The sequence below is a fragment of the Salminus brasiliensis genome, chromosome 14, assembly GCF_030463535.1.
Source record: "Salminus brasiliensis chromosome 14, fSalBra1.hap2, whole genome shotgun sequence".
NCBI lineage: Eukaryota > Metazoa > Chordata > Actinopteri > Characiformes > Bryconidae > Salminus > Salminus brasiliensis.
This window is the reverse complement of record NC_132891.1, coordinates 3,983,809-4,001,237: the sequence shown is the minus strand read 5'-3', so window position 1 is coordinate 4,001,237 and position 17,429 is coordinate 3,983,809. Positions and strand designations below refer to the sequence as shown.

Genomic DNA, 17,429 nt, shown 5'->3' with positions numbered 1-17,429 from the left:
AGTTCGGGTGTAAGAAGATGGTTAAGTGGGTTGATGTGATGTTAAACGCTCCACTCTAGAGAAGCTTGTAGAGTCAGAACTGCTCACAGGGGTGGTGAACTCAACCAGACGTCTGAAAGTAAAAGCCCCCCACAAGCTTACATTGGGCCTAAAACACCTTTAATATGTCCACAAACAGCGCAGTCTGCAAAAAAATACATAATTTCATCCACATTACCTCTAAAGACTCAGCCATAACATTAAAACCACTGGCAGGTGAAGTGAAAGAACACCTGGACCTAGTGGCTCCTGGTAAGGGGTGGATGTACAGGGCGAATGAAGAAACGGCCAGTTCTTGAAGGCGATGAAGGTGCAGAAGCAGGAAAAAAACAGGGACTTGGCAAGACCACTAGGGTCAGAACATCTGAAAAAACAGCCAAAACATCAGGCAGGTATGCAGTGGTCAGTCTCTACCAAAAGTTCTCCAAGGAAGGAACCAGTTTGAGACAGGGTCATGGGCCATGGGCACAGGAACAGGGTCATGGGCACTCCAGGCTCTCACTGGTGCTCATGGAGGTCCCACCTCACATCTTCAAGGACTTACAGGATCTGCAGCTACCTTCTTGGTGCCAGACACCACAGCAGGACACCTTCAGAGGTCTTATGGGGTCCTTGTGGACGTCTCGACAGGTCAGAACTGCTTTAGCGGGACCATGGGGACCTGCACACAATATTAGCTCTTGCTTCTAAATTAAATTCTGCTTGTTTTTTCCTGCAAAGAGAACAAAGAAAAAGCAAGACTGCAGCACTGAGGTTAAGCAAATTTTTAATTGTAAAATAAAACAAAACAGGAAAAACAAAAACCAAAAATTTGCATAAATACATAGATTAATAACATTTTATATAAAAGCAATACATCTCAACATAGACAAGCATCTGAAATTAAGAACAGTGCATATGCAGAAAGCCTAGAGAAGAGTCTTCTCGGTTGGTCTACCTGTTGTGGCGTCTTTGAGAAAGCTTTGGTGCATCTTTTGAACTCGACAGGTGTCCGAACGTTGTTCAACCAGGGCTCATCTGCATCAACCTATCAGAACACTGATCTTGGGTCAGGGCTTGCCATTCAAGCTCGAACCACCCTTGGCGGCCGACCCTTAGATCAGATATATATATGTCCAAGTATGTCCAGACACTGCTTCTAAACAGTGGATTCACAGGCGTCCAAATTGCGCAAGCACAGCTTGTTTGACCTCCAGGGAGGAAAGATGATCTGCATGTAAAAGGTCTAAGGTCAGCATGCTCAAGGCTTAGACGGGGGTATAAAGCCTCCCATGGCATGGCTGTGGAATGGGGAAACTGGGTTCTTTGGAGTGATGGAGCTCTAACATCAGCACCGGAGCTCATTGATAGTTCTGTCAATTGCTGAGTGCAATCAAACCCTCACAGCCTCACAGGATGGATATCATCGCAAACGTCTAATATGGATCACCATCCATCATCGCAGAGAACACAGTTCTTCCACTGCTCCACAGCTCAATGCTGTGTTAATGGGCGTTAGTTATACCCCTCTAGCCCACGCCTGGCATTAGGCAGCATGGTGCCAGTAGGTTCATCCTATTCTATTGGCAGTACTTCTTTACAGGGACTAGACAAGCTGTGTGTGTGTGATCGGTGTCAACAGTGGGTGCAACTTAAAGTAGCTGAATGCATTCATTAGAAGGGGTGTCCACAAACATTTGGACATAAAGAGGCTTAATCCTGGTCTGAGATGCTTCACACACGCGGGCCCAGTACTCACAGGTGAAACCGAAATAGAAGTAATCTGCAAGCTTAACAACTACAGGCCAGTTTTCTACACGACGACTAACCGACTACGCCACACACACACACACACACACACACACACACACACACACACACACACACACACACACAAATAAACAAACAAACAAACAAATAAACAAACAACGGCTCATTCGTTTTAGCACCCCTTGCATAAAATCAAGAAACAAATCCAGTTGTGACAACAAACAAAACGTCAGAGGCTCACTTGCTCATCAAGGATAGCAAAAAAAAAAAAAAAAAAAAAAAAAATTAATAATAGAGAAGACCACCATGAACTAAAACTCAGATTTTGAGATTCTCAGAAGTTCAAACGGACATAAGCACGAAAAGAAAAGAGAAAACACCTCCAATTAGAGCATGAGCATTGCTACCTGGCAGTAGTAGATGCTGAAGACTTTCTCCAGCAGATGCTGAAGACCTCCCACCTACACTACACCGCTTAAAAGTTTCAAAACGACCCCCAATTTCTCCAGGAGTCCACTGGCAGTGCTGCGTAGCCCTTATTTTAGCAAGGAGCTCCTCACAGCTGAAGCCGTGACCCGCTCCAGTGTTAAGCTGCCGAGCTACCGAAAGTGGCAGCTTGCCGAGTTCGGGTATCGAACCCACAACCCTGCCATCAAAAGCCTGGCGGGCAGTTTGCTGAGCCTGGGTATCGAACCCACAACCCTGTCATCAAAAGCCTGGCGGGCAGTTTGCTGAGCCTGGGTATCGAACCCACAACCCGGTCATCAAAAGCCTGGCGGGCAGCTTGCCGAGCTCGGGTATCGAACCCACAACCCTGTCATCAAAAGCCTGGCGGGCAGTTTGCTGAGCCTGGGTATCGAACCCACAACCCTGTCATCAAAAGCCTGGCGGGCAGTTTGCTGAGCCTGGGTATCGAACCCACAACCCTGCCATCAAAAGCCTGGCGGGCAGTTTGCTGAGCCTGGGTATCGAACCCACAACCCTGCCATCAAAAGCCTGGCGGGCAGTTTGCTGAGCCTGGGTATCGAACCCACAACCCGGTCATCAAAAGCCTGGCGGACACTCTAACCACTGAGCCATCACTGCCCACTGCACTGAAGGTTATGGGGTTGTCTGTGCTGAACAGGCTTTTGCAGTATTTACCCAACCCGGGTATCGAACCCACAACCCTGTCATCACTGTGGTGGCTCAGCGGTTAGACCGTTGGGCTATTGATGACAGGGTTGTGGGTTCGATGCGGTAGACAGAGCAGTAACAGTCCGTGCAACCCTGCTTTTATACAGATAAAGGGTTTGAGAATTGCAATGACTTGCAAAATGCAGAAGCTCTCCTTGTTTTATTTAATAATTTATATTATTCGTTCTCTGACCTATATCAGGTTCTTCACTGGAAAACCGGGGGTGTTCTCAAACTTTTGACTGGCAGCGTAGCTCGCATGCTCTTAACCCGGCCCGACTTTCAGCCATTCAGATCCACACCGCTAAGGTGAGAAAGCTCTGCAGCACGGTACAAAAATAAAACTCGGAAATCAATAAGGCATAAAAAAATAACGTGTGCTAAAGAATGTTAATCTTTCTACAGTTGATTCAACTCTATAAAAATAGTTTTAAAAATCTAACAAGAATTCAGTACAGTGTCTCAATATAGTCGTCTACACAACAATGGTTCTCAGACAGCGACGGGTCGAGAGTAAAAACATAAAAAAAATAAAAAAAAAACTAAAGAGAAACCGCTTCGCTCTTTCCCTCCTAAGACGTCGCCGGGTGAAGGCTCAACTGAGGAGGAGAGCAGTGGAACCTGCTCTGACTGGCAGCTTGTAAGACACAGTAGCCGGGTGTAAGTGCACAGTGCTTCTCATCCTGCACTGAAACATGGATATGATGAAATATGCCTCTAGAAATGAGTCGTTAACCTGTTAGCGTTATGCAAATGAGCCGTCTGTAAAAATGACCAACATGACGCATTTGGCCGGGGCTAAAATCACTGAGAGCGTCTGGTAATAATTACATTACCCCACTTCCACCACTTACCCAGTCTGAATAGGCTACCAGGACGCGGGCACCCTCCCTAGCATTCAGATGGGCACCCATAGCTTTGTCCCATTTGAACATAAAAATCCAAAAGTATTAAACATTATTTTATGTCCACTTATGTTATTTCCCCATAAAACATTTAATAAAGCCTAGGAGGTGCTACACATCTAAAATATTCGATTAGATAAAAATGAGCTTTTATTGACCTGAACTGCATAAATTTGCATCTTTAGACCAAGCTATCCCCTGACTAAAGAATTCCAGTATGTTTTCTGCATATCTATCAGGCCAAGATGTAAACAAACTCCCTCATTGGGGATGAACTGCATTTTAGAGAAATTTGTTCACAGTGGTGGTGAATGGAACCAGACGTCTGAAGAGTTTAATGCCTCTAAAAGCTCCCTTACGAAGTTCTAAACGCCTACCCCATGTGCATGTATGCATCTGCACTCTGAACGAGTCTTTACATCACATCCCCCGAATTCTAGAGGAATTCTGAATTTTGAGTGGACTTCCCCTTTAATGTATTACTACTGTAATACAGCTCCCCACCCTGCTAAGAGACGCTATGAAGACCTGATGAGATGCAAGTGGCAATATCAAAATCACTGGGAAAGAGCAAGGGTTTCCCTTTACACGATTTGGCAATTAACACACGTACAGCATCGGACGGAAAGTGTGTGTGTGTGTGTGTGTGTGTGTGTGCGCGAGTGTGTGTGTATAAGTGTTTATACTCAGAAAAAGCTCATCAGAGTGGGAGGAAAGACCACCTCTCACTCACGAACGTTTTGGTTGTACAAAAAAAACAGACAAGTCTTTTAACCACATGCCCTAAAGAGTGTGTATGTGAGTGTGTGTGTGTGTGTGTGTGTTTCTTCTCCTTTAAAATCAGTCAACTCTATGGGCAACATGGTTCATGCACGTTCCATCACATGCACGCGTGCACACACACACACACACACACACACACACACACACACACACACACACACACACCCGTGCACCGTCACAGCTTTCCTGACGAGAAACGGACATGGGGGGCCGGGGGGAAAGGTTACGCACTCCAACGCTCAACTCTCAACGAGGCTTCGTGCCCGAGGCGAGTGAGGCGTCTACGAAGCGAAGAGGAGGAGAGCGGTCGCCGGCCGGTACTGAAGAGAAGTCATCCACAGCGTTTACTGTCGTTATCTTAAGGGCACTTGAATAAGGATTGTATCGTTTCACTAGAAGCCACGGCGTAGCGGCCCTGGCCATGCTGGGAGACGAGGCCGAGACGACTGTGGTGGAGAATTGGGGCAAATAATTAACAAAACAAACAAACAAACAAACAAAAAACCTAAAGGGCAAAGTCAACCTCCCCTCCCATCTTCTCTACTCTACAAAAGGCCACAAATGCTTTGTTCTGCTGGAGGCCACGACCCATCAGCAGAACATTTAGTCTCTTAGTTGTCAAACAAAGCTTCAGGAGATTCCAGAAACACACTACCTACCAAACGCCCCTCACACAGCTTCAATTCCACTCCAGCTGCTCCTCCAAGAAATGAAGAGCTTGTTTCCCCTGTCTCAGAGTTCAAAATGTTAACATACCAGCGAATCATCCCGTTAAAAACATCCACTGCGAGATCTCCTCACTGCGGATACCTACAATAACCGAGAGCCGACACCATAGCAACGCATCTCCTTCTCATCACAGCTTAACGTTTCTGCAAGAAAATGAAACTACCACTAACAGTTCTTAACATGAACTTATCCAATCACCACATAGGCCTGGGAGTCGATTCCTAAAAGAGTCAATTCCAAAAAGAGTCGACCAACTCCAAAAAAGAGCCAATTGACTCCAAAAAAGATTCAATTACAAAAAAAACCTAGTTGATTCCAGTGGGTGTCGAATTAAAAAAAAAAAAAAAAGAGCCGACGGACTCCAAAAAGATTCGAGTTGATTCTTTGATCTCAGGCTTTTGAGGAAACTACCACTCTAACATTTATGTGAACATGCAGGGGTGTCAATTCCAAAAAAAAAAAAAAAATTCCAGCGTCGATCCCAACAATATTGAAAAAGAGCCAATACCAATCCGATCTTATCTGAGTTTCTGTAAATATAATAAAGCTCCACAAAGTCCCAGATGAACTCTATCTGGGGTAGCTTATTGGGCAACTAAAGATCATGCCCAATAATGGCTCCTAGGGGGCGCCAGAAGCACCCCGTTACAGCAAACCTAAGGATCAGAAGAGTATCAGAAATCTAAAAGGTCTGGATTGGCCCCAGATCCCAAGTCACTGGATCGGATCGGGACATCCCATACTCAAAAACAGTATGCATCTGGGACGCACCCACAGGCGACAATTTGAAAAATGATCCTGAACATCTAACAATTCTGCCCCCAAGCCTACAGGGGGAGCTCTAATCTGAAAAGTCTCTTCACCAAAATTGAAAACGGTGATTGCCAGCACAGCGCTGCCCTTAAAATACCTGCTCTTACACTTCCTGCTCTCCTTCTTCATACAAATTCAGTCCCTGTTACACAACAGAGGCTGTCAAAAAGCTAAGCTGAGTAAACCGACAGCCCTCACCCGCTCGTCTCGGCCTTAACCGAGCTTAACCGAACTCTCCTGCCGAGCCTCAGGCCTCGGCTCGGCTCGGGGCTAAATATGACAAACAAAAAGGGCACTTTAAAAAAGGCCTCCATCCTTAACGACAGAGAGATTCATGAGGCCGAGTAGGGCATCAAGTTAAGCACCAGGGCTAGAAACTCGACCATCAATTCTTCAGGAGATAAATGCTAAATGCTAAGTTCGGCGAGCCCTGAAGATCGAGAGCGAGAGAAAGACAGAAAGATTTTATATATTTATATATATATTCCCCTGATGAAGATACTGGTCGTCCCTTCATCCACTCTCAGGTAAAATCCATACAAGCAAGTAAGTCAAGCAATTCATCTAGTTAGCTAGAGCTAGCATGGGTCTAGCACTAGCTTGCTAGGACAGAACTAGCATATATGGTTTTTAGGCTTTTTCAGCTTTTTTCCCCCCAAACTTCTTCACATTTCCACCTACACCAAATCCAGTAATCCCCTTTTACCCTCAAAATCCTTCAATTTAATCTCAAATGAAATAATTATTATAATAATAATTAAAAAAATCGATTTAAAACCAAACGCCACACGATCTGATCCTCTACCTCTGTTCATCAAGCCTCGACCGTACAGTTAAGGTGACGGTGTGATTCAGTGGTTCTTTCAGGAGAGAATATGTGAACCTTTCCTTTTTTTCTACAGTTGGAGTTAAAAGAGAGAGAGAGAGAGAGAGAGAGAGAGCGAGAGAAACAGCGCCACATTTCCAGACCCTCGCCTCCGCTCATCTAGGAGGCTTTTGTTTTTCTGGCCCTGGGTGATGTTTTGTCCTCTGGTTTCATCACTCCGTTCACCGACCCTCCTGTCAGACAAGAGATAAGATATCATTATTAAATATATTTATCAGACCATATTCAGACTCCGTGGTTAGGAGTACTGGGTTATTGACCACAAGGCTATGGGTTCGATTCCCGGGTCCTCTAATCTGCCAATGCTGGGCTCTTAAGTAAGCAAGCAAGCAAGCAAGCAAGTTAACCAGCTCTGCTCCAGGGGTGCCGTAGCCAGACTGACCCTGTGCTCAGACCCCAAAGGCGACAGGCGCGTCCTTGTTGACGAGGTTAACAAAATGTTGGGTGAAATATGCTAGCATGGCTAGGCTAACGAGACGGTATAGTGGCAACACAGCATATTGTCAAAATTACGACGTATCTATCTAGTACAGGCCAAATCAGCTCATTCCCTCGTGTGCATTTATGAGCGCAACAGGGTGGGGGCGCTGTGGGTGCTCTGCACTGATTGGTGAGCTCTGAAAACAGGTGGGGGAAGAAAAAAAAACAAGCCCAGCGTAGCTGTGAGTTTAGCGTCGATGAGTTCGACTGAAAGGCAGGGCAAGCAAACCTGGATGAGCATCTAAACAGGTGTGATTAGAGCTCATTTATATTCATATATATTTATATATACATTAATTATATGTTGCTAGCAGTACATGAATGCAAATTGGCAGAAAATAAATAAATAAATGATAATAAATAAACTTAATTGCAATTAAAACTCTTGTAATAAAAAGACAAATATATATATATATATATATATATATATATATACATATATAGTAAGTATATATATTAATATACATATACACTATACATACACACTCACCCCTAGAAGAGTCCTTCTTGGTGGGTTTGCTCTTGGGACTGACTGCTTTCTTCTTGCTGGCCTGGATCTGGCTCTGCTCCCTCCACTTCTTCAGCTGGAAGTTGATGAATTTCCACATCATCCAGGCCTGAGTCAGGCAGATGGCTGACAGACACGTCATCCTGAGCGAGATCACAGACAGTGAGACCAGACAGAGATGTAGAAGTTAGTGGTTGGTGTGGCGCAACAGATAACACCATTACCTGCCAGTGAGACTGGGGTTCAATTCCTGGTCTGGCTGACTGCAGGTGCTGCGCTACACCAATAAGAGTCCTTGGGCAAGACTCCCAACACTATACTGGCCCTCCTCTGTACACTGTCTGCACTGCACTGGCTGCAGTGGTATGAGATTTTCATGGTATGATAAATCTTATTATAATTATTATTATTTGTAGTTCTTATTTATTACAGTTAAAGCTTGAAACTGTTTATTAATGGAAGGGAAATTTCAAAAGGGAGATGTTTACATTTTTATTATTACAGATAATGATTATTGTTAGGGGTGCACCTTTAAATAATCCAGTTCTAGGAACAGATATTGGTCCTGAAACTAAAAGAAAATTAGCTGGATCAGGTATTGGATAAATAGGCAGATCCTTGGGACCAATCCATTCATCATAGCAAATCACAAGCGCTGTGCCCACGACCGGTCATCAACTATCAGCGAGTGATCCAGCTCGGCTCCAGTAAAGCAGCTAAAATCGACTGTAGCTCAGTATAGTGAGTGGTCAGGGTCAGCAGAGTACTGCTCAGTCCATTCGTCCTCCAGCCTTTGCCTCAGTATATTGAGCGGTCAGGGTCAGCAGAGTACTGCTCAGTCCATTCGTCCTCCAGCCTTTGCCTCAGTATAGTGAGCGGTCAGGGTCAGCAGAGTACTGCTCAGTCCATTCGTCCTCCAGCCTTTGCCTCAGTATAGTGAGCGGTCAGGGTCAGCAGAGTACTGCTCAGTCCATTCGTCCTCCAGCCTTTGCCTCAGTATATTGAGCGGTCAGGGTCAGCAGAGTACTGCTCAGTCCATTCGTCCTCCAGCCTTTGCCTCAGTATAGTGAGTGGTCAGGGTCAGCAGAGTACTGCTCAGTCCATTCGTCCTCCAGCCTTTGCCTCAGTATAGTGAGTGGTCAGGGTCAGCAGAGTACTGCTCAGTCCATTCGTCCTCCAGCCTTTGCCTCAGTATATTGAGCGGTCAGGGTCAGCAGAGTACTGCTCAGTCCATTCGTCCTCCAGCCTTTGCCTCAGTATAGTGAGTGGTCAGGGTCAGCAGAGTACTGCTCAGTCCATTCGTCCTCCAGTCTTTGCCTCAGTTGGGGTGTTTGACCACTAGGTGGCAGCAGATATACACTACCTGACAGTGAGCACGTTGAAGTTTCCTTCTGCCAAAGAGAAGCCCTGATTATCCGTACGGGACAGTCCGAAGCCGAACGTCAACACTGAGAGGGTGAGGGTCAGGAGACGAGCGATGACGAAGAGGAGAGCCCACAGTGTAAACCTGAGAGAGACCACCAACAGGACATCAATCCCAACATCTCGCATGGCTGAAGGAGTGGCTACAGAGGTGTAGGAGCTGAACTTACCCTTTCTGCTTGTTCTCGTTGCTGAAATAGAAGAGGCGTGAAGCGTGGAAGAGAAGCTCCACCAGGTAGTGTGGAATCAGAAGAACCAGGCCCAAGCGGTGAAGGCTGAGAGAGATCGTAAGTTGCCGTTATTGTAATTTGGCAATATGGTGATCATTACAGTCATGCTAATGCCCAAAGCTCTATAACTAATTTAATATCTACATTTACAAATAAAATTTACACACATGCAGGGCCACTGTCCCCTGTTTACACCTGGAATTTGGTTGCACTACTCTTCAAAAGTTCAGAATCTCTATAGGTTTTTATTTTTTTATTTATTTCAATTATTTATTTATTCCCCCCCCTTTTCTCCCAATTCTGCCAATTAACCCCCAAGCACTAGCGATGCTCCCGACACTAGGAGGGGTAATGGCCTAACACATGCCTCCTCCGATACATGCAAAGCCAGCCACCCCGCCTTCTTAACTGCCACCGATGAGGCATCCCCATGCAGCAGACACGGTTCCCCAGCTCCACCACAACAGCTAACAGACCCCTGTGCCGGCCAACATCACTTAAGCGTGATACCCTGGGAGAGACAGTGACAGCTACCCACCCAGAGAAAGCAGGGCCAATTATGCTCTCTCAGACTCCGGTTGCTGATGGCAAACTTGCAACCAGGCCATAGTGGTAGTGCACTAGACCACTGAGCCACTCAGAGCCCCCCCAGAGCCCCCCCCCCGAGCCCCGAATCACTGTTTTAAAGAACATAAAACCAGCCTGGCTGCAGATTAATGAATATAAATGTACTTCGGTATGCCAGCCAGGTGCAACGTCAAAGCTCTTGATTTATCAGAAGAGGCCAAAGCAGTCTGTAGATGATAATGAAATATGCAGAATGCCTAAAATGTTAAGTGGAGATTACAGAGGAGGTCATCTACAGTATAGTAAGTTACAGTATATAGATATCTAGTACCGTATATAATATAAAAATTCTCAAAAATAGTGGATAAAACTTCTAAAACCACAATTTTTGGTGTTTATTAGTTATTGATATATAGCCAAACCACTATCTGGACCACTTTTGGTTTCCTAAAGAACTTTTAACCCCAAAAGTGTGATTACAAACAGAGAATAGCCCCACCAGTTTGTGCAGAAGTCCCTGCAGTTACTGAGTAATACCCCTCAGTGTATAATAAGCCTTGCCGTGTTAACAGATGCTAAAGTTACTGTTAAATTAAATGTAAATACACTATTTTAAGCCTTTTAAGCATAATGTAAAAAGATTTTGCAAGAACTGGACAAAGATTCCCACAATGAAAGTCACCAGATTCTGTTCAGATAATGATGAATCTTCCATTTGGTTCGATATTAAAGATGCGTACCGTCTCCTCAGATTCGATTATGTCTGAGGTGTTTATATGAAGGGATGGACTCCTATTAGCTGGGTTATTATGGTATTATTAGGCTGTTTGGAACTCAAGGCCCACTCCTTTAAGCCCTACTGTGCAAGCTAGGGCTTCTGTGGTCGACCAGCCCCAGTGAACGCAGGGAATCCGTCTCTCAGGGGGACTGAAAGTGTGGTCAGGTTGGAAGTCTGCCTTGTAGCTCATCATAAAAAGCCACAAACTGGCTAATGAATTCTGCAGCTCGAAGCTAAATCACTTATACTGCCTCTATACTGCCCTTCAGAAGAGCGCGGCCTGTAGAAGGGGATTAAGAAAGAAGGCTGAACCTTTGAAAACACTCACTTGAGGACGTAGGCACCAGTGATGTGGAAAACGTAAAGGCATATGTAGTAAAGCTGGCGAGGAATGTCTTCCTAGAAACAAACACATAAGAAAGAATTGCAGTCAGTTGCTAATTATTATGCATATTCAATACAGAGTTTTCCACAGAGATAATATGAGCATATCGTCGCGGTCACGCAAAAACATTGTAACTCCATTTTTTTTAAATATATATTTTGACATAATGGGAATCTGGCCGTTATTATTTGCATTGAGTAAATGTTTGTAATGAAAGGACCAACAGAATTGCTCCAAAAAGACTAAAATCGTGGCGCTGTCACCATGATCAGAGGGTCACTGGTCCGAATCCTGGCCCAGAGAGAGCACAATTAGCCTTGCTCTCTCCAGGGTTGGTAGATGGCGCTCTATCCCCCCACATTGCTTTGCTGCAGTGCTGGCCGTCGCTGGCATCTGCAGCCTGGTGCGTTGAAGCCAGTGATGTTGCATCACCAGCAGTTCGAGAAACGAGCGGCAGGATTGCGCATGCGTCGGAGGGGGTGTGTGTTGATTGGGGATTGAGTACGGGTTGGGATATTGACGGTCCAAATTGGGGAGGAAATGGATGAAAAATGTAAAAATGAGATACAAGGTTTATCCATGACGGCGACAATCTGCATCATCAATATAAGGTATGGCAAAAATATGGCACAGTTAGGGGTGTGAGATTCCTGGACATCAGATTTACATGCACTGAGAAATCACTGAGCTACAATCCAGACGTGACTAGTATCAGGACTAGTCTCCTGATCAGATTTTGCATCTAAGGTTAGTCAGACTGAGATCTGATGGCTGTTTGAATATGCAAATTTGCTCGTTGTGCCCCAATTATTACTTGGTTATACTGGGTTGGGTGGTTTGTTAGTACTGGATATGCTATCGGTTGTCCTGGCAGGGGTATCGGTTGTACTGGGAGGGGTTCAAATGTGGCTCAAATGTGTCTCAGACCTCCTCCGGTGGTGGTTTGAGTCTTGGGCGAGTTCATGCTTGCATTTTTATATGGCTTTCGGCCTGATCCAGATCTAATCCTGATACTCAGGACGAATTAAGTGACCACACAGAGCCGGCCCAAAGACATACTTGAATTATGCAGGCGCTTATGGCCCCAACGCCACCAGGGGGCCCCCAAGAGCACCAAGATGTCATGATAAAAATACATATTTTAAAAATAACATAAAAAACAAATCTAAGGAAATGGTATTACACAGCTAAAGGCAATTTTTATATAAATTAATCAGCTGTTGGCTGCTGCCACTGTTGGACAAATGCAGATATGTGTCGCTTGGGTGGTGGATAAAGGCCTGGGTGCTTCAGCGTATTGCGCAATATCTCTCTCTCCCTATGAAATGAAGCATCTGGTGTTAAGGTGGGTGTATGGAGGGAGCCCCAAATAAAAATCTGCTTAGGGCCCCATTAGGGCTTGGGCCAGCCCTCTGACCACATCTGAACAGGATCTTATATTACCTTCATAATTCTACTTAACAAAAATGAATGAAATTTGGGTTTTTGGGCAGTGGGTAGGTAAAGATCCAAGTTGAAGCACATTTAATTAGCATACAAGGTGGGTTTGGGGGCATGGGGGCATAATCAGGAGCTTAGGTCCTAAGCAGGTCTATCCAGTCTCTAGTAGTAGGGCACTACAGGGCACACTAATGGAGAATGAGTGCAGGACTGCACTGTGTTAACCAGGCTGAGGCTGATGGAGCTAAGAAAAGGAAGAAGCTGAAGTATGCAGATCTGGTGGCTGAGGTGAGAGAGCGTGGGTGACAGGCGTATATTAGACCAGTAGAGAGAGGTGTTAGTGGTTCTGTAGTGAAGTCTGACAGGGTGCTGAGACTAGCCAGCAGCGGAAAGATCTAGTCAGTGTCTGTGGATAAGAAGGGCTGAGGCTGGGTGGGGATACAGTGGTGTTGAAGTTAAGAGGGGAAATTCACGGAGGCTCTGAGCTAGGTACAGCCTTAGCCAACAGGGAGGCCAGTGTGGGTCTACAGGTGTGAGGGTGGTTAAGTGATGGTTCTGTGAAGTGAGCCTGGAGCTGGGGTCTGGGACGCCAGGCCTCACTGTTGAGCCTTGAAGGGAGGTGCCTACCTGATAACCCCTGTGAATAGCCTGTGGGTCGAATAGGTCTTATGTGTAACCCTAATTATTAGGTACAGATTTTATCTGTACTGTTTCACTCTGCGTCTAATATCTTATACTGTAATAATATATATTTTAAATACGTTTTAATACCTTATTATTACTTATCTCCAATTTCTCAATTTTATATCAATATTTCATACTAATATTAATTTCACATTCATTTTTACATCCCAACTTTGTAAATTTAACATTCTCCAAGTTTAAACAAATGTTGATTGATGATCAGTGAAAGTTCTAACATGAATTTTAGAATTTTTTAGTATTTGGTGATGTTTCCCTCTTTTGCTTCAGTGACGATTTGCACTCCGGCTGAAGAGGAGCTTCAAAGGAAGGGACAAGAACCCAAACACACCTGCCTCTTCTCAATGTCCCAAATTACAAAGAGTGAAAAATGATTATTTTGTACATTTTTTACAATAAATAAAAAACATTTCGACCCCATTTCTAGTTACATATCACCGCTGACCAAAAAAAAAAAATTGTATCTCCAAAATTGTGACTTTATAGGACAGGGCAAAAATTTGTGTGTATTCAGTGTAAAATAAAAGTTTATTCCAAGTAATTCAGAGCATTTCTATTGGTCCATTCATCCAGAATTATTTACACCGCGTACAGAAGCAGCTACAGGGTTCGAACCATGGAGAAAACTAAAAACTGACAAAAATACAGATCCGTGCTTTTCACTGGACAGCGGTGATATTTAAATGTAAAATAATTAGAATTAAATAAGATAATGAGCTTCCATCCGATCAGCTGTGTGTTACCATGCAGTTAGTATACACTCATCATCTGTGCTGTCCTCTAGAACTGGTCTAAACCTGGTCTAGTTACGTGTTTTTTGAACACGCGAGACTGATTTCGGGCTCGTTCAGGGGAAGAGGCTCATTATCGCTGGCTTGCATCACACAGAAACTTCACCTTATTCCTTATTTCTCTTGGATACAAACACTTAAGCAGTCACATGACAAAATGAACCAATCACACAAGCTCACACGCTGCGCCGGCAGGCGATAGTTTTCACAAAGCCCCTCCCCACCAGAGAACCCCAGGCCAATGACTTCAGGAGACCCACCAATCAGTTCTCTGGGTCGCTCCACAGGCTCAAAATAAATAAATAAATAAATAAAACGCCCTAGAGAGACGGACCATTCCCATGATACCCTCAGAAAAAGTACTGTGATGTAATTAATTACATGAACAATACCATATCAAAACGCCCACCTCTAATTCAGCCCGGCCGTTTTTGCAACAAAAGAAGAATAAACAAAAGAAAGTGTGTGATCTGTAACGGTGCTTACCTTTCGTACTTTCTGAAAATAAAGTTCGGGAAGGGCGTGGAACCAGTAGGCAATCTGGCAGATGTAGAAGAACTTCACCTGAAAGCTAAGACATGGAGGAAAATACAGCATACGTCACATTAGGGCTGCTAGTGCTGATTAGATCAGTAGCTGAGAGAGCTACAAATAGCTCTGACAACTTGTTGAATAATCAGATTAATAATTTATTCAAAAATAAATAAATAAATAAAAATGACTTTGCCTTTCCAAGATTTTAAACTACTTTACTGGGAAAAGAAAACCAGGGAACCTGAAAAAACGACTTCAACAAACACCTTAAATGAAGGAAATGATCATTAGTAAATCTTTATGTTAAATCTACAGTGAATGCTGGCTTCCCATTTCACTTTCGGTGGTTCTCAGTGGTGTGGAACTGGTCACACAGGATGCAGAATGAGGAAGTTGAAAAACACCACGGCCAAAAAAGTGATTTTCCCTTCGGAGACGGCCATCGCTGCACTTCAGCTCAGTGCCAGGTCAAACTAATTACTTTCTACCGGTACTGTACTTAACAGGCTGGCCGATTTCACAGAGACCAGCTATTCAACACAACAGCCCTCACAGACTGGTCATATTGACGTATTATGGGGAAGAGCACCCACACCTAAAACCCAGCAGCAAAACAACATGGGATAATAAGCTCCTCCAGACAAAAAGGAGGTCACCTTGCCTTTGGTTAAGGTGGTAGTGATGTCAGGCTCCTGCAGATGGCGCTGCATGAGGATGATGGAGCTATAAATACCTGTGGGGTGTCTGACGGGACGGGAGCAACGAGGGTCTCGTTGGATGTGTGGAAAAGGGGTCAGATGAAGTTAATGATTGGCTAAAAGGAGCAACCGCATTTGGTCGTGGCCGAAGACCATAGTGTGAAGGGAGTAGCTGAATCTGCAGGTGTATGGAAGCTTACGGTCATACAGGTCTACCAGCAGTGGCAGAGATCCCAGCCTACAGGACATTTTTGTAATTCTTGAGCAGAGGTGAGCGTCGGCCTCTTGCGAGCCACTCTGCTCCATATATTGATGGTCTGCAGCTACCTGAGGAGCTTACTGAGGAGCTTACTTTCAGAATTTGGAGGTGAAGAACCAGCCCTGACTTCTAGAAGCAGCTCTCGCCTGGAAGCAAAGCTGTGAAACCCTACGTCAGTTTCATCTTCCTGCAGACTGGGATCTTTGCCACAGCTGGTAGACCCGTATGACCGTAAGCTTCCATACACCTGCAGATTCAGCTACTTCCTTCACACTATGGTCTTTGGCCACGCCCAAATGCAGTCACTCCTTTTAGCCAATCGTTAACCTCATCTGCTTTGTGGCCAATTTTTTTCTCACATCCAACGAGACCCTCACTGCACTGCACCTCCTTTATGAGTCTATGAGTCCCATCACTCACCCCACTGGTATTTAAAGCGTCATTATCCTCATTCAGCGCCATCTGCAGGAGCCTGAAGTTACTACCACCTTAAACATGCAATGTGACTGTCTGGCGGAGCTTATGAGCAGTACACACTATTGTTCGCTAGTATTATACATACTAACAGTTTTTTATTAGACCAGGCTAAGAGCAGACAAGAGCACTTACGTCATGTGGGTGTGAGGGTATCCCTCCCACAGAAATGTGGGATTTGTCACAAACTCCTCCTTTCAGAGGAAAAGAAAAAAATTCAGTCAATTTACACACACACACACACACACACACACACACACACACACACACACTTGTATACCACACTATAGCTATACCTGTATACTACACTATAGCTATACTAGTATACCCCACTATTGCTATATTAGCATATACTATAACTATAACAGTATATCCTACTATACTAGTATACTATAACTATACTATAAAGTACTATAATATCTATAACTATAATAATGTACTAAAATATACTAGTATACCATCCCGAACTATAACTACACTATACTAGTATACGATACTATAAGTATACTAAATAGTACTATAATAGCTATAACTATAATAGTATAGTAGAATATACTAGTATACTATATATATATACACATATACAGTACTATAACTATACTATAAAGTACTATAATAGTGTACTGTACTATACCAGTATACTATAATAACATTATACTATATAGTACATCATACTATAACTACACTATAACTATACTAGTACACCATACTAAAGTATAATAGTATACCATACTATACTAGTACACTATACTATAATACTACAACAATACTAAATTAATATAGTACACCATACTATGACTATACTGTACTATGACTACACGTCGTATATGGTGGTACAGTGACTCTTTATTAAGAATTTATTTATTTAATAAGTAGTTTTGACCAGAGGAGGATGGGGTCCCGCTTTTGAGCCACCGTCACCTCGGATCTCTTGTCTGAATACTGGATTACTGTAATGCTGCTTTGTGATAACACCGGTTGGATTTGATCTGACCTGAGCTGGGATCAGTTCACTGGTTTCACCCAGCACTGAACAGGTTAAAATGAGCTGACCTTAGATCAGGTTCAGGACTCTTACCGC

General features: G+C 44.1%; 1 protein-coding gene across 2 annotated transcripts in view; it reads right to left on the bottom strand.

The window, feature by feature from the left end:
- Positions 1-788: 788 nt before the first annotated feature.
- The window catches only part of LOC140576993 (translocating chain-associated membrane protein 1-like 1), a 21,167-nt gene continuing 4,526 nt past the window's right edge, over positions 789-17,429 (bottom strand). Inside the window, exons 4-11 of one of the 2 annotated variants that reach the window (XM_072696742.1) lie at positions 17,427-17,429; positions 16,484-16,542; positions 14,870-14,954; positions 11,394-11,464; positions 9,661-9,765; positions 9,432-9,575; positions 8,051-8,211; positions 789-7,253 (exon numbers count right to left, since the gene is read on the bottom strand). The exon at positions 17,427-17,429 is cut by the window's right edge and continues 114 nt beyond it. In XM_072696742.1, the coding sequence (XP_072552843.1) occupies positions 7,180-7,253; positions 8,051-8,211; positions 9,432-9,575; positions 9,661-9,765; positions 11,394-11,464; positions 14,870-14,954; positions 16,484-16,542; positions 17,427-17,429 (702 nt within the window). In that variant the 3' untranslated portion in view covers positions 789-7,179. The remainder of the gene's footprint in view (positions 7,254-8,050; positions 8,212-9,431; positions 9,576-9,660; positions 9,766-11,393; positions 11,465-14,869; positions 14,955-16,483; positions 16,543-17,426) is intronic. The other variant, XM_072696743.1, reaches the window with a different exon arrangement.